The sequence below is a fragment of the Mus caroli genome, unplaced genomic scaffold (assembly GCF_978045245.1).
Source record: "Mus caroli unplaced genomic scaffold, Mus_caroli_1 scaffold_18, whole genome shotgun sequence".
Lineage (NCBI taxonomy): Eukaryota > Metazoa > Chordata > Mammalia > Rodentia > Muridae > Mus > Mus caroli.
In genome coordinates, this window is record NW_028227273.1 from 69,985,613 (window position 1) to 70,010,732 (window position 25,120).

At 49.1% G+C, this 25,120-nt stretch overlaps 1 protein-coding gene across 1 annotated transcript; it reads left to right on the forward strand.

Moving 5' to 3' along the window:
* On the forward strand, positions 1 to 24,817 carry Kctd5 (potassium channel tetramerization domain containing 5). The gene is made up of 6 exons (XM_021149134.3): positions 1 to 311; positions 12,994 to 13,102; positions 13,988 to 14,079; positions 15,451 to 15,546; positions 17,253 to 17,378; positions 23,043 to 24,817. Exons 1-6 carry the CDS (start codon positions 60 to 62, stop codon positions 23,070 to 23,072), a joined length of 705 nt encoding a protein of 234 aa, XP_021004793.1. The 5' UTR covers positions 1 to 59; the 3' UTR covers positions 23,073 to 24,817.
* Positions 24,818 to 25,120: the final 303 nt, after the last annotated feature.

Consider the following 25,120-nt stretch of genomic DNA (forward strand, 5'->3'; position numbering starts at 1 on the left):
CTGTATTAAAGAACGGACGTTTCCGGCGAAGGGCCGCTGTGGCGGGGCTTGTTAGGATCATGGCGGAGAATCACTGCGAGCTGCTGCCGCCGGCTCCGAGCGGCCTCGGGGCGGGGCTGGGGGGCGGCCTGTGCCGCCGCTGCAGCGCTGGGATGGGCGCCCTGGCTCAGCGTCCTGGTGGCGTGTCCAAGTGGGTCCGGCTCAACGTCGGCGGCACCTACTTCCTCACCACCCGGCAGACGCTGTGCAGGGACCCGAAGTCTTTCCTGTACCGCTTGTGCCAGGCGGACCCCGACCTAGATTCGGACAAGGTGAGGGCCTCGCGGGTCAGCAGGGGTCTGGCCGCCCTAGTCGCCACTCGCGACACACACCTCTCCACAATGAGGGCGCCCGGCGGAGCGGGCCGGAGGGAGGATGGCACTCTGGTACCCACCTGCCTCGGCCCTTTGGTTTAACAGTGCCTCTCTCTCCTTTTATACTCTTCGGTCGAGAAGGACCCAAGCTTTGCTGTGGCCCTACTTTCTTCTCCCCAGATTCTTTTGCCCAGGGTGTGTGACTACCACCGCCCAACTATTTGCTGGCTTTGGAACCTGAGAACCCTTTGCATTCATCTGGTCTTTTCACATTCCAGACGTCTAAATTAACGTAGGCCATGGGGGTTGACACAGTGACTACCCTTTTTCCAGTGACTTGCAGAGTGTGCTTCATCCTTCTCATTCATAAGGACAGGCACGGCATCTCTTAGAAGGTACCACCTGAGTAGAAATGTTCAAAGGTGTTTACTTCTAATAAATGAATTATTTGTATTGAGTTCATGTTCGGGGCCAGGTGTCAAAAAAATCTTAGGGTTGTGAAAGAGACCAGGTAGAGAATCCTTTTCCATCTCCTTTTCAGACTTCATTTCCCCACCGCCTTTGAAAAGGGTAGGGATTTCCAGCTTAGTTTGTGGTTTGTCTATCTTTAATTAAACGCTAATACTGTTAATACCTGTGGTAATAGAAAGTATTTCAATTATTATCATTACAAAAGTTGTGTGTCGTACTGCATACCTGATAAATCAGTATTGTGCAGGATTGAAACTTAGGAACAAATCGTTCTCTCCCCTTCCCCCCCCCCCCCCCCCCCAGGCAGTTTATTAGCCTTGTACTAACTGAGTTTTCTGGTTCAGCCTACATGATGGTGCTTGATTTTGTACCTTGCCAGCCTGAAAGTGGCTACTCAGGAGGTTTTCCAGAAAGATCGAGCCCATTGCACTTTAAACGGCCTGACAGAGCACCTTCTCAGTGAGGGAGGCCTGGCATTATGACCAGGAAATGAACTCTTGAGTTACTGCAAAATAATCAAGAAGTTAGAGTTTGAGATACTGCTATGGTAGTCCTTCATATTCTTCCTCCCAGCTGTTACCATTACTGAGTTGACCAAATCTCTTCACTCTTAGAGGATTGACTTTCCAGAAAATGGCAGAAGTCTGACAGATAGAAATAGGCTTTTGTCAGTGCTGTTTCCTTTTTATAGTGAGGGTGTGTACTTTACTATTGGTTTTTCAAACAGTAGGCATTTATAGTCATTCTTGTTTTTCTACCCAAGCATCCCTGTCTGGTGTATTAAGTCAGATTTTAAGTCAGCCTTGGCCCTTGGCTTCTGGTGTCTTTTTGCTTACTTAGCACTGGAACAATGTAGTTAGGGCTGTTTGACTTCAGCATAGTTAAAGTCAAATATATCTCTTCATTTTACTATCTTTTAAGATTACTTTATAAATTATCTTTATTGTGCTGATGAGATGGCACTTGCTGCCAACCAAGCCTGAAAACTTGAGTCTCTAGGATCCACAAGGTGGAAGGAAAAAACTGACTGTTAAAAGTTAAACTCTGAGCTGTACAGTGATGGTGCACGCCTTTAATTCAAGCACTTTGGGAGGCAGAGGCATGAAGATATATAAGTTTGAGGCCAGCCTGGTCTACAGAGCAAGTTTCAAGACAGCCAGGTTTACACAGAGAAACACTGACTCAAAACAAACAAACAAACAAAACAAAACAAAACATCTGGAGAGCAGCTCAGTGGATGAAAGCACCGGCTGCTCTTCCAGAGAGAGACCCAGGGTTCAGTATTCAACACCCACATGAAGCAGCTCACCATGCTCTCTGTAACTCCAGTTTCAAGAGATCTAGCATCCATATAGACATATGCAAGCAAAACACTAATGCACATAAAATGAGTCATTAAAATTTCATATACAAAAAAGCCTGGTGTGGTGGTGCCCGTCTTTAATCCCAGCACTTTAATTTGCACTCAGGAGGCAAAGACAGATGGATCTCTGTGAGTTCCAGGCCAGCCTGGTCTACAGAGTGAGTTCCCACACACAGAGAAACCCTGTCTCAAAAACAAAACAAACAAAAAATTAAAAATAAAGAGAAAGTTGTACACTGACTTCTCAGTACTATTATGGTACTTGTGTGCCCACACATGTAAATAAATGTGTGTGTTTGCGTGTGTGTGTCTGTCTGTGTGTATGTGTGCGTTTCCTTTATTGCAGTGGAAGATTATCAGAATATATTTTAGTTGTTTTTTTTTTTAAGTTTATTATTTAGGAAGTAGAGAGTTGGCCCAGTGGTTAAGAACACTTGACGTTCTTACAGAGGACCCGGATTGGATTCCCAGACGTTCTCTTAGTGGCTTATAACCATCTGTAACTCCAGTTCTAGGGAGTCTGACACTCTCCTTTGACCCCTCACCAGGCATGCGCATCCGAAACACTCATACACATAATGTAAAATAAATCTAAATTTTATTTAAGTAACATTTGATTTCTGAGTTATAAAGCCACAATTCAGATCATAAAAATAAAATAATCCCCAGGCATAATGACAAGCACCTGTAATCCCAGCATTTTGGGAGGTAGAAGCAGAAGAATTGGGAGTTTGAGGCTAGTCTAGGCTACATGTCTCCAGAAAAATACAGTAAATACAGTCTTGGTGCCAGGGTTGATAGTGTTTGCTTTAGTGGCAAGTTGTTAGAAAGAGTCGCTCTAATTCATATTAGCTGTGTTACTATAGTGTTCAAATGTGAACATCTATAAATGTTCTGTGTTTGCATTGTGCCCACACCCCCAACCAGGTTCTGATGAAAGAGTGTCCCAAGCGATTCCACCTTGATAATTAAATCCTAAAGAGGTTAGAAGGGAAGGGGTGGTAACAGGGAAGGGGCCATTAATTACATGATGGAAGATAAACAGGATGTTGATTCACGTGGAAAGCTCTCAAAGCTCTGACCTCATAGTTAAGGTCAAGGAAAGGATACCTGACAAACACTCCTTAGAGTTGAACTTTAACAGGGACCTGGTGGGAGAGTCTTTCTGGCATTTGATTGATGTTTACTGAGTGCTTACCTTTGTAGAATGTGATGCCAAGATGGGTGAGATTTAAGAGAAGAAGTTCCCAAAGGAGCTTTGTGGGTTTCATGACCATGGGAGAGCACCAGAGGCAGACTGTTGTCTGGGTTAGGCCAAGAGTTACTGTGGGGAAACCAGTGTCTGGAAGACACTTTCCAAAGATGTGGACAGATTGCTAGGGCATAGAGAATGCAAACGCATTCAGGGCCTATTGACTCCTCTCAGCTTTCTATCCAGTCCTCTGGGCTGTACCTGTGGCCCGTGTCCTCATAGCCCAGAGTGAGGACTTACTGCACATACCATGCCTTGTATCCCTAGACCTTTGCCTTATTTCAGGGGCTAGCTTTGAGCTCACTACCCTTTCTTTTTCTAGACAGCCTGAGTGAATTCTCACTTCCTCTTGGGACACCCTCCAGCGGGACTATGGCTGTGTTGTGCATTTGAGCATCTGCCGTTCTGTGTCATTTTCTCTCCAGTGTTATCCTTGGGGACAGGCCAGGTGTGACACTTGTAATCTGTTCATGGGAAGTGCTTTGCAAAGGCTTGGTATTTGATCCATTTTGGTTATATTTCAGCATCCCATGGTGTGTTGAAAACAGGGTTGCTGTCTGTAGCTCAACTGGCCTGTGATTTAGTGTGACAGTGCTTCAGGGGGAAGGGAAACAGCAAATACTGTGTGGTTGGAAGCTGTCCTGAACTACAGAGTTCTGTCTCGGACTAAGGGATGTCTAGAGAAAATGCTACCTGCATATGAACTTCTGCCCTTGGAATAGGGCCACCGTCCCAGCTTTAAGCTTGTAGACCTAGTTATACCAGGTGGGTCTTTGGAAAGTGTTTTACTATAGCCAGGTCCCTACAGCCCTTCTATGTATCCACTTTGGGTGCAGTTGGTGCTGGTGAGTTTTAGGGTTAGAAACATATGAAAGGAATATTATAGACTAAGGGATGGGCTGTAGGTGGGGAAACTGTCTTTGAATCAGTGGCTTGGCAAGAGAAGTGGGGATTACTTAGAGTATAAATGGCAGCTGTTGTAACTCCATCAGAGAAACTAGCCAGCAGCATCCCTGTGAGCAGCCTGGGCACTGGGCAGAATTGCATCGGCCACAGCCTGTGAGTGGCCATCTAAGGCGCACGTGGGCTTCTTTGGTGCCTACGGATGTGGCTGTGAGTATTCTTGGCCCTGATAGTGTATCCTGATATTGTGCCCTCACACTCTTTGCAGTTGGTGCCTGTTCTCACTATGTCTGGTCGCCTCTGTCAGTGTTTGTTCCTCATTCAGAAGTCCTGAGCAGGCCAAGGGGACTTGTCACCTCATGAGGAGTTGGAGCTTTTTGAGGATCTCAGGGTATCCTCTGAGGTGACAGGGGTGACTGGCAGGTGCCAACCCATTTTTCTTTCTGTCCACTACTAGTGTAGGTCAGTTGTGCTTGTCCAGCATGGCAGTGTCCAGCTTTGATTTGACACAGGGATCAGAAACTCTGGCTACCAGCCAGCTTTCCCACATCAAGTGTTCGTAGAGCCTGGAGCTATTCATCCCCTACAGGTGGGGGATGGATGCTTTGGCTCTGGACATTCAGGACTGAAGAAAACAATAAGGCCAAGATATTTGCCAACCAGGCCCTTCTCAGAGTCTGCTCCTGGCCCTAGGGGCAGAGGCTTGGGAGAGGACGGCACGCACTCTTCCCAGGCCTCAGTGCAGCCTCAGTGGTTCCTTTGCAGAGCTGTCTACACTTTGCTTTTTCGGTGATTCTCTCCTCTGCATACCTGGGCTACTAGCCAATGGGACAGTCTGTGTGACTAAATCTAGTGGACTGCCCCTGTTTAGGCGCAAGCTGACTCTCATTAGGCCTTGCTTAGGAGCAGCTTGCTATGAGAAGGAGCAGAGCACTGTGTTTTCTTATACGATGCTTGATGTCTTGAGGCTTAGGAAATACAGCTATGGAGCTTTGGTGCAACACTTGGTGCCCACGGAGATGGCTTTGAGGTAGCTCACAAGACATCTCAGAGTGGCTGTGCCCCCAGCATTACCACTGCCCTTGTTCTGGTGGGTTCTTGCTTAGCAGCTGACCTTACACTTTTTGGCCTAATTTTGCAAATGAGTCCTAGACGGTCAGCTGCTCACTGTGGGCTGATGTTGATTATTCAAGCAGATGAGGAAAGGTAAGTGCTCCCGGGTGCTGGACAGCCTTTAAGGAAGGGAAAGAAGAGAAGGAGAAACTGGAGGCCTGCTCTTTGATCCTTTAATCCCAGCACTTGGGAGGCAGAGGCAGGAGAATAAGAGAGCGTTCAATGCTCACTTTACCCATATGGCTGTGTATGAGGAGGATAGAAGTCACCTTGAGGTTGATGGGATCATAACCTTGGAGATAGCCGAGGGGACTTCACAGGTGAGCTGTGAACCCCTGCTTGGGCTGTCCTGGCCAGAATTAGCCAGAATGGAGAGGCTAGTGCTCAGGGTTTGAAGACTGGAGCCACAAAAGGCTTTCCCTTGGGCACACCTGGTCCAGATCCTGGTCATATTTCCTGTTTCTCTTCTCTACTGTCTGGCTGATGATAGCTGTAACCTGTTAAATACACACTCACTGGCAGAAAGGAGGCAGTGTGTGGGGAGATGTGTGTGTGTGTGTCTTCTGTACCCGGCATACTTAGGGAGGAGACCACCCAAGGAACCCGGAAAGCAGAGGACCCTTGCGTGACGAGGCAGATGTTCATGGCAGTTTATTTACACAGATGGTGGGCTCTTGTGCAGTTGGGAAGTCTCTCCCCGTGAAGGCTCCTGTCTAGTAAATTCTTAGGACATTACAGCAGAGTCAGCTCAAGGAGCCTGCCCTGTGTGAATTCTAAGCATTCTGGTCCCATGAAAAGCTTCAAAAGCCTCATTTGTGGGGTCCAGTTCACAAATCTCACATCTTGCAAGCTTTACCAGTGTCCCCAATTCTGTTTCCCAACTAGGGACAGGAGTAATTAATGTGCAATCCAGGGCAGGGACACATTCCTTAAGTCATGACTCTTGAAATCTTACTGTGATCTCCCAGGCCACAGTAAGAGTCACAGTGAGCCGTAGCCCTGACACATACATCCCTTACCCAATCTCACTCAGGTCTGCCTTCTGTGCTGTACCCCACCACCCCATCCCCACCCCCAGCCCCCCATTCTGGGGTGGGTTTGGTGGTCTGGTGAACTCAGGGCAGCATGGGTTCCACTAGGAGAGTGAGATGAGAACTCAGCCCTCCTTACCTCAGTGCACTTGGAAAAGCTGGGGGGTGGGAGGCAGCCTGGAAGCAGGAGTCAGCACTTCCCACCTCACTACAAATCTGAGCCTCAGTTTCCCCATTGCAATTGGTGATGTCTAAGACCTCTTCTGGATCAATGGTATGACAAATATAAATAAATATAAAGCAAATCAAGAAAGTAGAAATAAAGGTTTATATGTGCATATATCACTGGAAAGGGGTAATTTCAGAGTAAAATCTAAGCATTCATCAGTAGGTTGATTATGTGTGTTGGCACATACAAAATTCAATGCGTTTGACTTAGTGGGACAGTTGATGGAGTATTTCTCCAGATTTAGTTCACAACACTCTACTCTTAATTTTAATTCTTCTCTAGTGGCTGCACCTTGAACCTTCCATTGGGATGGGTGCAGGTGCACTGGAGTCTTGCGAATGAGTCAGGGAACTACTGCACACCTTCCATGACACTCCCCACCTGCATCTTCAACTTAGAGGCTTGCCTGAGGCATAGTGACTTCAGTCTTTGTCTGCATGCTATTCCAGAATCAAGATGCTGCGTTAGGATCATGCCCTAAAGGACTACAGCTGGGACTGAGTTCTGATTGGATGAATAATGACCATCCTCTTACTAGGCCTTTCCCCATCAGAGATACAGACTTGAGACAGGTTTGTTTCTGGAGGTTATCTCTAACTCCTTTAGCAATTAATTTGTGGCGTTAGTCCTCCACATGTGGGAGCATGTTTGATGTGGGGGGACCACCTCTGAGGCCTGAAAACTGCCCTGCCTGGCTCAGCGGCCAGTAGCTTAGGCTTGGGGTTCAGCCTCCACATTATGCCCACTCGGTGTCGACTTGGGCATCGGCAACCTGTCTCACATATGTGGACTGGTGGGTATGTGTGGGAGAGTCGGCTCTCATGTAATGTTCAAAGCTAAGTCTTTGATCCCTTTTTTATGCCATATTTCTAGCCAGTGCTGCCATAAGTAGGTCAGACACAGATCCACTGAGAAGTGCCGGAGGGGTTGGTAGAGGCAAATGATTGTGGAGAAAGCAGCCTTAATTCTGGCACTTTTGTGGAAAAACAAAACCTTCCCACCATACTAATACAGGCTGGCTTTTCCCCTAAATCATGTTAGGACTGAAGAGAAGAAGGGAAACAGACTCCAGTGACGTATCCAGTGACATATCGTGGCTGTGTCCTAGTGACTCTGAGTCCGCTGGGTTTCAGAAGTGGTTTCCTTCCAAGTCTTGTGTGCTCTTAGCATAGCTGATGATGGGGTCCCTGCCTCATTTGACCCAAATTACTGTAGTCATCATCTTGATAGTTTCTCGGGGGCCTGATATGGAGGAGCACACTTTTAATTCTAGCACTCAGGAGACAGAGACAGGTGAATCTCAGTGAACAAGGTCGGCTAAGGCTATATAATGGGAAGATACCGCCTCAAACAATAATAATAATAATATAATAACAATATCCACAGTCAGTCATCTTCCTGAAGCCTTGTATTTGGATTTGCGTTTCCTGGTCTTCTGTGTGAGACTGGAGGCCCTAAGCTATGTTACCAACACTGGGACTGCAGTGCTGGGGCCGCAGTGCCGGAGACTTACTTGTCAGTCTCCCAACACAGCCTTGCAGACATGAATACAGCCTGCAATGCCGTGTGTATCATGGTGGAAAGCTGGGGTTTGACCTTGGACTTCGGCCCTTACTGTGCAGTTGAGAGCTCCCACAGACAGCTCCTAAGGACTTTGGTGTGAGCGGTGCTCATACTCCTCTGTCTCTCTTCAGACTCTGGCCTCCGTTGGTCGGTGGCTATCTAGGCAGCTGACCTGCTTAAAGGAAGTGGCCACCAGAAGAAACTGGCCAGACAGAGAGCTCTGAGATCCTCGGTGTGGAGGAAATGGTCCTCCAATTCCCTTGATCCCTCTGAGTGTCTAAGTGTGAGCCTAGACTGGAGTTTTAGAGATATTATGAATATTTTAAAGAGATAAGACTTTTAAAGTTTGAATATTTAAAGACTAGGTCTTTAAAAGTTTGCAATATGTCTTATATTGTGATTTTGGTATTAATGACATCTTGGGGACAATAAGAAAGGAAAGGTTTAACAGTGATGCGTTTGTGTGTCAAGTTGACAGCTGATCAATTGTATTGGTTAATCTTATTTTTTGATTTAACTTTGTTTTTTCAGTACACAGTTTCTCTGCGTAGCTCAGACTGTCCCTGGAACGCAATAGACTAGCCTGGCCTTGAATTCACAGAGATCTGCCAGCCTCTGCCTCTTGAGTGCTGCGATTAACAGCATATGTCACCGCTGCCTGGCTAAAATGGCTTATGTATTTTATTATTTTATTAATTTTTTGTCTACATTATGTATATGCCCTGTGTGTATGCTTGGTGCCCAGAAAGGCCAGAGGGGGCATTAGATCCCTTGGGACTGGAGTTGCATGTGGTTGTGAGCCACTGTGTGTGCTGGGAAACAAACATGGGTCCTTCACAAGAGCAGTGAATGCGCTTAACCTCTGAGCCATCTCTCCAGCCCCATTGGTTAATTTTGTATCAGCTTGTAACAATCTAAAGTCATTTGGGAAGAGGGAACCTCACTTAAGAAAAATACCCCTACCAGATTGGCCTGTGGGCCAGCCTGTGGTTGGGTTTTTTTGTTTTTGTTTCCCCACTTAACCAATGAATGTTGTGGGAGAGCCCAGTTCACTGGGGTTGTACCTCCCCGGGACTGGTGGTTTATGGTGCTATCAAAGGAGGTGAGCAAGCTATGGAGAGCAAGCAGTGAAGCAGCACTCTTCTACCATCTCTGTATCAGCTCTTGCTTCCAGGTTTCTGTCCAGCTTGAGGCTCTTCTCTGACTGACTTCAGTGATGAACTGTGGTGTGGGGTTGTGAGCTGAAGTAAACCCCTTCTCCTCGGGTTGCTTTTGGTTATGGAAATTAATACCTCTGGACATAGCACAGTGTAGGCCACACTGCCTCATCTGTGCCACAGCCTTACTTTCCAGCCGGTGACAGTTGCTGTCTCTAAGACTCTGCCTGACACCTCCCTGTTTCCATTTCCTGCCATTCTCAGCACATGCTTGCTTGCCTGGGTGACCAGGAGGCTTGGTGCTGGGGCTGTCACAAATCACACAGGACTGTGGCTATGTTCAGGTTCCTGTTCTTGCCCACCAGCCTGGCTCAGCAAAACTTTTGAATTACTTTGATCTTGTTTTTCTGGAAGTCTCCACATCTAAAGTGCTTTTTTACTGGATGCAAATAGAGATTCCCATAAAGTACATGGCTTGCCCTTCTTTTGTGGCTGGGTTTAAGGCAAACACACTGGGCTCCAAGCACAGGATACTGGCTAGAAGAGTCTGAGGCTGTAAGAAGTTTCCTTGGGCTGCTGTCCCCATGTTGACACTTCTGGAACTAGTAGTTAAGACTTCAGTGGATATCGGTGAGCCCTCAGCTCTAAGACAGAAACACTGGACAGAGTACAGCACTCTGCTGTTAGACAGTCACACTGTGGCCAGGATCTCAGGTCGGGTACTCTGAGAAGTGTCATCCTAATTCATCATTTGCCTGAAAAGAGGCCCCTGGTCAGATGTGTCCTTCTCTAGGCTAGAAGGGCTTTGGGTTAGAGGGAAGATCTTTCAAAGCATTTGTCAAAAGGCTGCCTCCTGTAGGGCATGTTCAGTGAGAGCCAGCCACACCCAGCACATGAGCTGGCCAGGCTCTGAAAGTGAACATGGCTGGACTGAGACTCAGTACCACTTGATGGTTTTTAGGCCGAGTACCAATGCCAGCAAATCCAATGCTAATGGTTCCTCTGATTAATGGCCCATACCTCATCCTTTAGGGCTGGGGAGGCCTGGGTCACTTTCATATAGTCTTGTGCCACTTACTCTGGAAGCCTCCAGGAGGCTGCTGAGCGAGGCTGCTTAATAGACAGCTTTCTCCTGCTTCTCCCTCTCCTTCCTTCCCCCCTCACTACCTTAGTATTCATGAAGACTTAAGGCTTCTTGTTGCCAGGGGAGACTGGACTCTGAAGCCATGGCCAGCATGACAAGAGAGGCCCCAAGAATATCCTGTTCAGGATGAGCCCTACCCCACGACCTTGTTTTTTTGACCTACCAGTGGTCTGTCCAGGGGGGCATTGTGCTATGAATATTCCTGAGCATGGTGATGTGGAAATGTCACACTACAGGGGGCACTTCCACATGAACAGAATGGAGAGCTCATTCTTTTCCCTGTAATGTGGGAATAACTGCTACAACCCTTCTGAATCCTGGCCTCCTCCATTTGGCTTTGCTTGGGTGATCGGTCCAGAAGACTGAGAGGCTGGAAGGCACCCTACCCCCACCTCACCCCATGGCTGTAAGAATAAAGGACAGGGGCAGAATGGAGAGCCCTGTGGCAGTGTGACCTGTTGTCCTTAGATGAGGGGATGAGTATAAAGTTGGGAGGGCTAGGGAGTAAGGACAATCACATTAGGTGGAACAGGGAACCAGGAAGAGGAAAGAACTTAGGATAAGCCACTGGCTTTCATCATCCCTGTCTCCCAGTCCTCGGTGATTTGATGTCAGCCACAGCTCAGGTTTCTCCCTTTGATCTGAGAAAACCAAGTTTTTATCATTCTGTGCCTGTGGGTGTTGGGAAGAACCCTTGAAAACACTAGTTGTTATTGCCCCCAAATATAGAAATAGATGTCTGCAAAGACAGCCTCTGAAGGCTTATTGCTTTGTGGCTGAGACCTCTGTGAGCTCTGCTACCCATGAGCAGCTACATCCAAGGGGTTCAGGAACCCCACACATGTGCCTAGACTGGCTGGCTGCTCCCTCGGGGCAGTGAGTACAGCTCTTTCCCGTGGTCTGTATCTACAGGAGCCCTGACAGTGTTCTGGCCGGGGATGCCACTGTGTTGTACTGATTTATGGAGTCCTTTCCTTTTCCTGGTACTTGGCATGCATGGCCTTGCTGATGGGAAAGTGGGTGGTGGCCGAGCCTTAGAGACCTTGGAGCCACTGCATCCTTTGGGCTCCTGTCTCTGCCTATCTGAGAAGCAGCTATGAGGCTGCATTGGTGGTGGAAGCCTCACCCTTTATCAGCTTGTGGGGGTCTGCACTACATCCCTGTTGGACCTAGCAGCCCCCACATAAATACAGCCACTCTATGGCAGGTCTGGAATAGGGTGTGACAGAAACTCACTGGCCCACACCCTGGGTGTGGATGTGTCCTTGTAGCTTCTGTGCATCACCCTCTTTGGTAGTCCCCAGTGCTACACCTCCTCTGACTCCAACCAGGACTGTGGCTCTCATACTGGATGTGTTTTCAACAGGTCTGCATGATAGGAAAGATGACCTGAGGCTGGATGTGCCCTGTACTGCAGGAGATGTCCTCCATGGAGGTAGCTGTGGTGAACAAGTGAGGATGGTAGTCCGCAAGCAGGGCTCCCGCTCTGTCAGGGTCAGCAGGCAGGTGCATGTGGTGTCCTACAGATGGCTCAGAGTCACAGACCGCTGACCACAGAGGAAGGATTTCTTTAGAGATTGTACTCACTTGGGAAAGCCTGGAGACCATGGTTCAGCAAGAAATGAAGGTGCCTGTGTGGTCACTTACACATGCCACTGCCCCAGGCTTTACTTGTTGCTATAGGAGGCTTTGGGGCTCAGCATTAGAAGTCCTTTCTCCAGTGGACTGCTGCATGGATTCCCACTCTCTCTCTTTTTTTTTTTTTTAAAGAATTATTTATTTGGGCTGGAGAGATGGCTCAGCGGTTAAGAGCACTGACTGCTCTTCCTAAGGTCATGAGTTCCAATCCCAGCATCCACATGGTGGCTCACAACCATCTGTACTGAGATCTGATGCCCTCTTCTGGAGTGTCTGAAGACAGCTACAGTGTACTTACAATAAATAATAAATAAATAAATAAATAAATAAATAAATAAATCTTTTAAAAAAAAGATTTATTTTGCGTATGTGAGTACACTGTAGCTGTCTTCAGACACCAAGAGAAGGGATCAGATTCTGTTGCAGATGCTTGTGAGCCATCATGTGGTTGCTGAGAATTGAACTCAGGACCTCTGGAAGAGCAATCAGTGCTCTTAACCGCTGAGCCATCTCTCCAGCCCTGGACTCCCACTCTTAGATCTCCGCTCTAAGATGCTCTGGAACAAGGAGAGTAGGTTGCCCAGACCTGAGTCTCCAGAGTCTGAGAAGTTGAGCAGGGTGTGGTAGTACACACCTGTAATCCTAGCACCCAGGAGGCTGAAACAGGAGGATCACAAGTCCGAAGCCAGCCTAGGTTACATGGCAGTGCCAAAAGCCATCCTGGCCTAGACAGCATAGCGTCTACACAAGAACTGACAGCATTTTGTTCTTTGCAGGATGAAACGGGTGCCTATTTAATCGACAGAGATCCTACCTACTTTGGACCTGTACTGAACTACTTGAGACATGGAAAGCTGGTTATTAACAAAGACCTCGCAGAGGAAGGTAAGCTGTCCATTTTCCACAGGCACAGGAGCTCTGCACTGGTACCTCGTAGACGTGCTGGTTGGTTACTTAAAGGTGCCTCAGTGAGGGACTGCATTGCCGAAGGAGCCAAGAAACTCCTACCATGTCTCTTCGTTCTTTAGGGTCTCATTAGGTACTGTGTGGATTGTTACATGGAGACCTTGCTCTGCTCTGGGGTTGTATGATCTATGCTTGTTGCCTGGCAGCTTTTCATCCGTCATTGCCTGACTCTGCCCTCCCCACCGCTCCCATGTTACCCTGCCATGGGTTACTCTGCGCTGACCTGGTCCAGGGCAGCTTCTCTTTAGGAGTGGGAAAGCTAAAGAAATGCAGACGGCTGTACAGATGAGGAGACCCTAAAGCAGGGCTCTCGCAATCTACTTTTAATTTTCTGGGAAGTTTGGGTCCTACGTGTGGAACATTAGATAGCAGGTTGTGGGGAAGCCCTGGAGCCAGGAGTGACTCTGGGCAGGGAGATGCAGTGTCTGTGACTGAGACACATGCCGGAGTGTATGGCTTCCACACTGTGTTGGCATCTTCAGGTTCTCAACAGGAAGAGCCAGTAGCACAAACAGGCACCTTCCAAGCTGCAGAAAAAAATGTCAGTTATCTCCCAGTATCTGTGGGCTGAGACCCAGTATCCTTCCTCCGTGTGTCACCTGTAGTGACAGTCCGTAAGTATGTCTAGTGAACTGCCTGGCATTTTCAGTCCTATGCTGAGTGCAGAGAACTGAAAGGTCTGTGAGGATGTTAGGATAAGCCCGACACAAGAACCTCGGGTTAGGGACAGGGTGTGGGGATGAGGGACTTATCTGCTTTGGTCTGATCTAGAAAAGTCACTTTTTTTTTTAACCTCTATTTCAGGAGTGTTGGAAGAAGCAGAATTTTACAATATCACCTCACTAATAAAACTTGTAAAGGACAAAATTAGAGAACGAGACAGCAAAATATCCCAGGTGAGATGGGTGACTAATCTGCCTGTAGCTTCTGGGCTTGCTGTATAAGCAGGTGTGGCTTCTCTGTGTGTGACCCTGGACCAGAACTGTCCTATCCTCATCCTGGAGCCCCAGGCCTTGCTCCTTTCCTCATCTGCCATGTCTGCCATGAAGGGCCGTCAGTGGAGATAGGCAGTTCTGTGGAAGTTGTGTGATGAATGCACAGAGGAGAGGGAGGCAGGCCTGCTGGGGAGAGAGGGAGGCTCTGACGGGAGAATATCAAGACCTGATCTGCCAGTGCAAGGGCCCATGGCCAGCACTGCAGAGAGGAGAGCAGCGAGGAGCTGGGAGGTAGGTGGCACAGATACTGGGCATCTGTGCAGTCACTGGGAGGAGGTGGGCTTCCCGGGACCTCTGCTGCCCAGCATGTGTGTGTGTTGTGAGTACTGTGTGAGGTAGGCAGTGCCTCCCCTCTGAGGAAGGTCTCAGCATTGGTCTTATCATCAAGCTAGCTCTGCACTTGAGAGAGGTTATGCCCTCTCACCCAGCTTACAAAGTGAATGCTGGCAACACCCGGGCTTGGTCCACTTAAAGCCCTCCCATTGTCTCCCAGGCACTTTCCTACTGCATGCCTTTAGACCGGGTCTCTCTGGCTCACTGATGGCTGGGAGTGGAGCATATGCACGTCTGATCAAGCTTTGCCTTAGTAGCAGCCAGATAATGAGGAGGCTCCTCATTATCAGGGCCTTAGAAAACTTCTAAGATTCCCCATCCCCCTCAGCTGGCCTCTTCTTTCCCCTTTATCCCAGTCCCACTCAGAACCATCTGGACTACTTCAGTCTCTATCGACATTGTGGAGGGAAAAGAGCCTCCTGGCAGGGCCAGGCCTCACAGGTGACAGCCATTGTCACTCGATGCACTTGGGTGACAGCAAAGCCAGTGTTTGCCACTAGCATGAAGCCCCACCTGAGGAGCAGCTCCTGGGACCCTTACTTGTGCTGTACATATTGGTAGCCCTGGAAGAGCAGACTTGTCTCTTGGCTGACTCTCATCCCACATTCAAGACCAAAGTCTATCCGGAACTGCCCAGGAAATCCCTGTTGGGCAGGGGAGATTGTGTAGCCCTGCATGGAACATACAAAGGTTTTCTGTATATTCATATCTAGCCACAGGCGCTCTGAGGATTTCAGGAACATGACTCATTTTATTTTGGAATTTAGAAGTAGAAATATTTTTGAAGGGGAACGAGAAAGCTACAGTAGCAGCTGTTGAGGCTGTAGGTTGGCTGTGTGGATGTGTAAGGTTGCCTTGAACACTGCCCTGTGATGGTATAAGGCTAAGAGTGCTTGGGGCATGGTGGAGCCTGATCTCATGGTGCATTTGTCCTTATAGATGCCAGTGAAGCATGTGTACCGTGTGCTGCAGTGCCAGGAGGAGGAGCTCACACAGATGGTATCCACGATGTCAGACGGCTGGAAGTTTGAGCAGGTGATGAGTGGGGGCTCATGGGAATCTTGAGGTCCCAGGGACCATTACCTAGTCCCTATCCTTTCCAACTCTGTGGTGGTTTTCTAATGCCAACTCTTCCACTGAGGATGCTGTGTGTCATGTCCAGCACTGTGTATGGAGCTTCCAGTCTACACACACATCAGGTGCTGCCAGATGTCTGTCCTCCTGGGGGCCTGGCGGGTCTTATGGGCTGAGTATGCATGTGTCTTGTGCCCAGACCCTATCAGAATCACATTAGAGACTTGGGCAGGAGCCTACCCATCATGTCCCTGGCATGTGGTCCAAGAAAGGCTGGGCTCTGGAAAGCAGCTGTCACCCTTTCTAGATCTGTGAACTGGGTCGCCTCATTTGGAGCCAAGTACCGTTTGCTCTGTTGTCTTGTGACTTCTGGCTGGAAGAGAGTCTCCTCCCATAACCAACTTCAAGACTTTGTCCTTAGCTGTCCTAGAAGATCCTAGACCCAGAGCACAAGCACTCCTCTTTCCCCTCGATTCTGACCTTTGTGCAGTCACCATGGTTGGACCTCTGTGCTATCAGTTCTTTCTGAGTCACGCTGCTAGTAATCTAGCTACACTCTACTTCCTCACGTGGGGCTAGCGCTGAGTTGACAAACTTTCAGGGATCCAGGATGAAACTCAGTCCATCTGAGATGGCCAGTCCAACCATGGATCACCTAGAGGTCAGTGATTAGGTCAAAATAGAGCTGCCTGGTGGGGATACAGAGTCTGTGGGGGACCTCACACAGCTACCTGATCCAGGTCGGCCTCACCTGGTGGGGTCCACCCCTTCCAACCATTTTGTCCCCATTGCTGGCCCCAGCCCTGGGGCTAGTAGCTTACCCATGTGGTAGATTTCTCTCCTGTCCTCTGTTTCTGATGTATGACACATGAGCAGAGACTGCAGTGCTGAGTGACCTTTGAGCCACTCCTGCTTCCTCACTGTGCTGTTGGTATCCTTGCTATGGCCTCGGTGGTTTCCCTTGAGTTATTTTGTGTTTAAAAGAACAAAAGTGCTTGATGTCTGTGTTGAGCTTTGTCTTGGACTCATGACTGGAGTAATGAACAAGGTCCTGGCCCAAGTAGCATACATGGTGACCTGGAGGCTTATGAGGCGTGTTAGAATATGCGCGGCCATATAGAAGTGCAAGATCAGGCACTCAGTGCTCCAGGCTTTCAATGCTGTTGGCCTGTGTTCCCAGCACAGCCCTGGGGGTCTAGTGCCCAGGTGGGCACTAGACTTAGTCTGCAGAGGTCCTGCTTACCCAAGGAGGGCTGCTGGCTGCTATCAGATACAGGGACAGCCAGCAATAGGTTCTCAAGTGGTGTTTGTACATGAACTCTGGCCTCAGCTCTCCCTCCCCTACCTTAACCTGTGTACTGCTCCCCTCCTGCCCGCCCAGGGTAATCTGTCATCATCCCTAGGGCCCAGCCAGGAGCATCAAGAGATGCTCAGTATCTGCAGAGAGCCTGTCCCAGCATGTTGTGCAATTACGTTGGGGTGCAGGTGTGGGCTCCTACAGTACAGTGCACTGGGGGTTTGCTTCCTGCTAGTTCTATGGAAAAATCTTCTGGCTAAAGCTAGCTCTCATTTCCCTGAGCTTCCACAATTTGTGCCATGTTCTTACTCCTGAGAGCCAGGGACACCTGAGCCACTGCACATTGTCACAGGCTGTATCTCCCTTCCAGCTGGTCAGCATTGGCTCCTCTTACAACTATGGAAATGAAGACCAGGCTGAGTTCCTCTGTGTGGTTTCCAAGGAGCTGCACAACACTCCATACGGCACAACCAGTGAGCCAAGTGAGAAAGCCAAGGTGAGTGAGTGCCATAGGACTGGGCCTCCTGGTCCTTGGGGCAGGCACTGGGGCTAGCTTTTCTCTTCTTTTTGCTTCACTGATTTTTGTTGTTCCCTTTAAACTCTTAGTTGTGAGGTCTTTCCATGGCTAAACATCTTCACACGAAGCCACCTGTTGTGTCAGGACAGAGGCACCTCTCTAGCATGTGTTTCCATAGCCACAGGACAGAATCACTCCTGGAGGTGTCTGAGCATCCATATCAGGTCTGTCACTGTGGCTGCTTTCTCTGGAAACAGCCTTAGATGTCAAGGGAAGTCTTGGGACAAAAGTTGAGGGCAGCTCCTCAGAGCACAGCAGCTGCCTCAGCTGCACACCAGTGCTCCTTCACATTTGCTTTAATGTGTGAAAGGGATTGTCCTTCAGTCCCACCCTCCTGAAGAGAGCAGTATTAGCCAAGGGTGAGGATGCAACCTGCCTCATCTACTTTTAGATTACTCTCAAGTAACCAGTTTTGGTGACCTTTCCCCTGAATGCCTTCTAGCTTGGCCCCCAACAGCTGCACGTGTCCCACAGTGTATATTGTTGGGCTGGACTGGATGATTCCTGGGCCTTGGGGTCATTTGCTGGCAGCTTGTAGAGCCTTGTAGTCAGCTCAGGGGGTCCTGGGGGTCTAAGGCCTTGAGTAGGCTGAATCTAAGGTCGCAGTGACCATGGTAAGGCCCGGGGCTTGCCAGGGGGGGCTTTGTGAGTTTGGGAAAGAATAGGCCAGACATGGTGAGCTTTACCCAGAGACTTGATGGCAACTTGGCCCCACAGATGGCTTCTGTCTCTCTAGAGCTTTCCATTTAGCCTTTCCTGAGCGTTAGGGTGAGGACTTAAGAAATGGGGGTGCAGGGTGGGGGGCGCAGAGTTCCCCAGAGGATCTCCAGGAAACCATACTAGTTGGATCTCAGCAGTGTTCCCACATTAGCCCACATTGTAATGTGACAGGTATCTTTGCCATTGGCTGATACAGTACACCTTTAGAACCTCCTGAGTTCCTGTCCTTAGCCTCTGTGTGACCATGAGCGGTGAAAAGGGTTGAAGAGGGACAGCTGCTCCTCCACTGCTGCCCCAGCACAGCATGTCATGAGATGTGCAAGTTTCAGGCTTAGTAGCAGGTTTGGGGGCCAGAGCCCCAGCACCTGGCCTAGGACAAAATTCCCGTGTCTTAGATCAAGCAGGCATGCCTACTTTCTAGAGCCTCTGAACTAATCATAGAAGGGCATTCCTGTCTGTGAACAGTGCCAGGACTCTTTCATATATTTATTTTTAAAGCTTTTTTCTCCCTAAATTTACAGCTTTCATAATGAAACTCAGCAGAGCCCACCTTTCTCTGTCAGATCTCGTCCCCCATGGCTTTACAGCTGCCAAGAGGACAAGCTCTGGACTGTGAGGAGTCTTTGGGCATGGCCCCAAGTCTCTTTCCCTATTTCTCACTTCAAAAGTATGTGGCTCTGAAATAGAGCAATAATAGAGTTTCCAAATGTGCTTGACAGCAGTAGATTCTGGGGCCCAAAAGCTGTGGGACCCCTAGAGCCAGATGGAGAGGAGAGGAGCTCGGGAGCACGCGCACACTGGGCCATCCTTCTGAGAACACTGGATTCCTTTGAGACATAGGTCCTCTATGGTCAGCAGCTACCATGTTCATACTGAACCCAGTCCATAGATGTCCCCTGAGCATGTACTGCCACAGTCTTTTGTTTCAAGTGAGAATGGTAGGAATAAGGGCTGTTAGGGCTGTGGGGCTGTAGCTTGTGTGAGGAGTCAAGAAGATTGTGAGTATGAGGGGCAGGGCCCAGGCAAGTGAGTACCTTGCCTGCACTGCTCAGGCTGGGCTGACAGCTGTCTTCTTCCTTACTTCCTGCGTTCACACCAGAGTGACCAAGAGGAGATGAGGCACCAAGGCAGTGACTCAGATTAAGCATAAATGTCACGGTGAGCTCCGCAGCCCTTTAAGTAGGCCCAGCACCATAGTCTCCTTCCCATAACCCCTGGTGACTTTTGCCTCCATCCCTCCTCTGTGTTCCTATACGTCCTGTAGTTGGCAGAAACTCTGCTAGCTGTACCTGTGTATCTGCAATAGATCCCGTGGGAGGGACGAGGGTGGAGAGTGTTGCTCAATGCTGGTGCTGCTGGGTTCATAGTGTCCCTCCATGGATGCCATGGGCAAGATGGCGGCTTTGGGTCATGTGAGGCTGAGGGTGTGGGCGCAGGAGTGTCCTGGGGCTGAGCAGTGAGTGATCACTCAGTTCTTCCTGCAGCCTCTGGGTGGCCTTTTTGTTAGTCACGAGATCATAGGCTCACATAATTTGCTGAGCCCTGGCACACACAACAAACATCAAAACCCATGGGGTTTTGTTCTCATCTCAGGGACTCAGGTTTGCACCCATCTCCACTAGGATTAGACAGGGCCTCACCCCCTCCCCTACCCCAACCCCACATCCTCCTCCACAAAGGTCCTCTCAGCCTGTTCTTACAATCTACTTCTTAGGCCGGTCGTGGTGGCGCACGCCTTTAATCCCAGCACTTGGGAGGCAGAGGCAGTCGGATTTCTGAGTTCGAGGCCGGCCTGGTCTATAGAGTGAGTTCCAGGACAGCCAGGACTATACAGAGAAACCCTGTCTCAAAAAAACAAAAACAAAAACAAAAAAACCAAAAAACAACAAAAAAAAACCCAATCTACTTCTTGAAGACCAGATCTATGCTAGAACTTGAGTGGCTTGTTATGTCAACAGGGCCCACCTGTTGGTTCCTGTGCAGGGACCCTTGCCATTGGGTTGGTAGGAGTAAGACTAGCCTGAGGAACATGAGCATTGCCTGACAATGGAACACTTGCTGCTGCCCTCAGCATCTCAGTACACAGGAAGTGTGGGGAGACACCTGGCCGTCCAGACTCTGGGCTGGCATCTTAGAAGCAAGGAGTATCCAGGGAGGAACTAAGTATGGAGACTAAGTATGTCTTTTTCATTTGAGACATTGTTTCACTATGTGTAGCTCTAGCTGGCCTGGAACTTGCTATGGAGACAAGGCTGGTCTTGACCAAGATCTGCCTGCCTCTGCCTCCTAAGTTCTGGAATAAAAGGCATGGGCCATCATACCTGCCTTCTAGAGTTCTACTTTTAAGTCATTGTGTAAGTTTATATATAGCAGCTTCAGCCATTGTCTCTTGACACTCAACGTATTTAAAATCTAGCCCTTTAAGAGAGTTCACCATGAAGCAGCCACAGGGATGCATTCCTGTAATCCCAGTACTAAAAGGCTAAGACAAGAAGACTCTGAGTACAAGACCAGCCTAAGCTACGTAGTGAAACCTTTTCCAAAGACAGAAACCAAAACAGGACCAGGAGGATGGCTCAGTGGGTAGTCTTGCAGGCCTGGTGACCCAACTGTGACTTCCCAGAACCCATGGAAGGGTGGAACCAGTTCCTGAAGGTTGTTATCTGAGCTCCACACACTGTGACACGTGTACATAGATTACATTAATAATTATAGCAATAATAACAACAGCAATAATAATAATAGTTAAGAGAGCAAGGTATGAGACATACTAGTACTTAATCCTAGTACTTGGAGGCAGAGGCAAGTAGATCTGTGTAAGTTGCAGGCCAGCCAGGGCTTCACAGTGAGACCTTGTCTATAAATAAATACATTTAAAAGGTAGAAGGAGACATGAAGTTTAAGAGATAGGGTCTGGCTTTATTGCCGGGGCTGGTTGGTCCCAAACCCCTAAAGCCACTAATCTTCCTGTGTCAGCCTCCTCAGTAGCTGGCTCTAGGTGTGTCTCATCACACCCAACTGACAGGATATAATAGAAGCCATACTGAGAGAAATTTCCTGTCCCCTTCACTTTTCCGTGTCTGAAGTCAGGTGCGTGGTTTATGCGTCAGCTCCTCAGTTCTAACATTCCTCTGGAGGGGTCTGCAGCCACCTGGGGAGGAGACTCTCAACTGTGACCCACCTTGGGTGTGAGCTGTGACAGGTACCCAACCTAAAGCATGGTGGGACTGACAGACGCTCAAGGGAGCCATAACTGCCATCAGGTTGGCTGGAGAAGATGGTCACCAGGAGGTGCCATGCTTTAGACGCGTTCGGAGTGCCCTGGAGAGAGGGCAGGCGTCTTCTCGAGCCCCAGACTTCCTAAGAGTCTTCACAGAATGTGCTTTGCTCACTCTAGCTCTGAAGTTCTGGGCTTGTGGGAAGGAAATGGTGGTACCCACGAGGCAGACCTGAGACGTTCCTTGAGGTGCTAGAGTGGCGGTTTCCGCCTCCCTCCCACAGCTCTTAGTGGAGCTGTCCAGAGATCATGGATAAAGCTGTCTGCCTCCCTGTGGAGACAGAAAGGCAGGAGCATGCAGGAGGTAGTCCTGCACTGTCCATGGCAGACGGTGCCGCAGACCACCAGCATGTGGGTCGGTGGTCTGCTGTCACAGGCAGGATTCATACTTCTGTTTCCGTTACCACTTCTGCCAATGTACACCCTCACCTGTGTTTATTCTCCTTGGCTCAGGGTTAGTGGTAGCCAAGGTCTTGGCTGTTCAGTAAGAGGGTTACTCAGACAAGAAGGTAACACCTAGAGTTACTACCTCCGTGTGTCCTGGAGAATTGAGAAATTACCCATCGTGTGGAGCTTGCCATTTTCTGACTAGGGAACAACACTCTTTCACAGACCTGAGACGTTCCTTGAGGTGCTAGAGTGGCGGTTTCCACCTCCCTCCCACAGCTCTTAGTGGAGCTGTCCTGGGGGCACACATGGTTTTTAGGGTGTTGGGGGGTGTGCAGGGGCAGCTTGAGAGAACATGCTCTTCTCCTGAGTCCTGGCACAGAGCCTGCCAGAGCCAGATCTCCCTACTGCCCAGAAGAGTGAGGTTGCCCACAGTTCTGACAGCTGCTATGGAGTGGCTACCTGTGGGGTTCCCTCAGCTCTGAAGCTTCCTGCCTGGAGTCCTATCCTATCCCAGCCTTAGAGGCTACTCGATGCTCATTTTATAGGTTTTGACTTAGTAGCATAGCCCAGCCCCAGCCCTAACCCCAGCATGGTTTAAAGAGGCCGCCAGGGACTTCATCCAGCTGGGTAGATTACAGCTGACTGCAGTATAGTAGTTAAGGAGGCCAGGACAATTTTCCAGCCAGAGTGGGAGCGAAGGATGAGGAGGCAGCAGTGCCACAGGTTAGCAGACTGAATACAGAAGGCATCCACAGCATGGCGTTGCTTGGGAAGGCTTTCTGAGCTCAGCAGAGGGCTGGGACCAGTGAAAGGGTGCAGACCTACTTCTCATTAACGGATGGGATGTTGGTGTTGATCTGGTGGGACCTAAAGGCTCATGTCAGCTTGCTGAGGTCCTGGCCTACAGTTAAGGACTCCCTTTGAACTCTGTGACAAGAAGTCTGGGCTCTGCTTCCTTTTTTGTTTGTTTGGTTTTTTGTTTTTGGTTTTTCGAGACAGGGTTTCTCTGTGTAGCCCTGGCTGTCCTGGAACTCACTTTGTAGACCAGGCTGGCCTTGAACTCAGAAATCTGCCTGCCTCTGCCTCCCAAGTGCTAGGATTAAAGGTGTGCACCACCATGCCCGGCTGGGCTCTGCTTTCTAAACAGGGCACTTGGTCAAAGCCTACATGCTCACTCTACATTTGATATTTTTCAGATTTTGCAAGAACGGGGCTCAAGGATGTGAGGAATGCGGAGAGCTGAAGAAATGATTTTCTTTTCCCCAAGATAAAGTGAACCGCCATGTGCAAAAAGCATGGCTGTGAGAAGAAACCTGCTTTTGATCATTTCTCTAGAGATCTGGGTGTGGATCCTTTTTTGCCTCAGATGTGGGTGGCGAGAGACAGCCCAGCTGTCAGGCCAGTCGTCCCCACCCGGAGCAGCTAGGGCTGGGTCAGCAGTCTCTGGTCTCACTATTCTTTCTGAGTGCTACGTGGGACTGAGGCAGGATGCTGCTAACCAGCCCGTGCATTCCTGAAGATGATTTGAAGGACAGGGTCCTTGGTGCTACACACAGTCTGCAACAAGCAGCCTGGACCTTGCCAGGAGGGAGGGGCAGCCGCCGCAACTCCTGTCCAGTGCACTGTGGCTTTGAGGGTGGGTGCCTTCTCACCGCTGACTGAGCACCAGGCGCACATCCTTGAGTCAGGGAGGCTGCTCTGCCTCCAGGCATGATTGGTTGATTTCTCTCGACCTCGGCTGAGGCTCCTGACAAAGGTGGCCTCCACGTTATCACTACTTCTGGGCACCACCCCTGGACATTACTCCTTCAGAGCCAGGCTCTTGTTCTGGCCTGTCAGATTGGCCCAGGATCATCAAGGCTTCTTAATTTGTATTTTCCAGGCAAGAGGACTTTGTATCCCTTTTTTAAAGTGTGGATAGACCACCCGGTGTTTATACTCTTTAGAAATGCCTAAAAGTGTTGCTACATTTTGGATTGATCTGTTAAATCATTTATGCTCCCATAAATAGAGGTTTTGCCTCATATGTCTCGCCTGTGGGCTCATGGGGGAGCTGGCGCCTACCAGTGCCTTTGTTGTGCCTGGGATGGAGGCTGGGGCGGGAGGCCTGTCCACCTGGCTTCTGGAACTGACACTCCAGGTCATGTTAAGCATTCAGGATGTTTACAGTGCAAACATGTCTCCTTCTCACTGGCTCTCATTTCCTTGTATAACTATGCAGTTCTTCTCTCGTATTTCTGGAGTGTTTGGGACTTTGCACAATTTGCATGGGCTCTGTTCATCTGATATGACATTGGAGCTGCTAAGGTTCCTGCAGAGGCTGTGCCTGCTGGCTTGAAACAGACCTTCTCAGCTGGTTAGGGGATTGTAGCAGGCCACAAACTTGGCCCAAGCAAGCAAGCTCTGTGCTTCTTGACCTTCCCAAGGGAGCTGTGCAAACTGACCACTATGGCTGCCCATGTGCAGGCCAGGGCCTCTGACACTGCTTGTTTCAAATGCTTCCGGAAACTTATTGCCTAGACCCTCTTCCTTCTCCTCTGCCAGTAACTGATTAGTCAAGTTCTCCAGCATCTAGGACCGACCTCCTCCTTTCCTAAGGTCTGTTGTATGTTGTTAATGTGTGGCTTAATGATTCATAAAAACCTGTCTATGGGGTTGGTTGAGCCTCAGCAGCCCTGTCCTCCCCAGCACACTCTGGGGCAGTAGCTCTGCTGTTGGCCATGGGGAATGCTCTGGGGAGTCGCTGGACACTTAGCATTGTTTGATTTATGACTTTGACAATAGATAGGCTTCTGGGGTTTTTTGTTTCTGTTTTTTTTTTTTTAATTTAATGATATTAAAACTTAATTCACTAAAATCCTAAGGGGATATTTATACTTTTATACTTTTTTAGGTATCCATATTTTATCAGCTTACAGTTTAATGCCTAAGTTTCCCCTGGAAATAGTAAATAAAATTGTGTATTTATGAATGTGTTCAGCAACTGTGAATATCTTGAAGTGTGTGGAGAAGTGTTGTCAATCCGGAAGTGTGTCCTGGTAGACCAGAAGTTCTGCTTCTAGAGCAAAGCCTCTTCCAGGTTCCCTGAGGACTTGCTTCCCACAGTCAACAGGGATGTCTCTGCTGTGCAGCCCCTGACCCTTGTATATCCTGTGTCCTGTTGTACAGTCAACCCAGCCAGATTGCTGGCCTAAGGGTACTAACAAGGCTGTCCTGTTGCCCAAGCTGAGATATGCGTGGGGCTCCTGTACAGTGCTCAGTTATCTGGGCTGTG

What these genes read in the sequence shown, in the direction of transcription:
- Kctd5 (XM_021149134.3), top strand. Translation starts at nt 60, where the DNA reads ATGGCGGAGAATCACTGCGAGCTGCTGCCGCCGGCTCCGAGCGGCCTC. An exon ending in ACGGCTGGAAGTTTGAGCAG is followed by an intron (nt 15,547 to 17,252) that starts GTGATGAGTGGG and finishes TCTCCCTTCCAG; the next exon opens with CTGGTCAGCATTGGCTCCTC. An exon ending in AGCCAAGTGAGAAAGCCAAG is followed by an intron (nt 17,379 to 23,042) that starts GTGAGTGAGTGC and finishes GATATTTTTCAG; the next exon opens with ATTTTGCAAGAACGGGGCTC.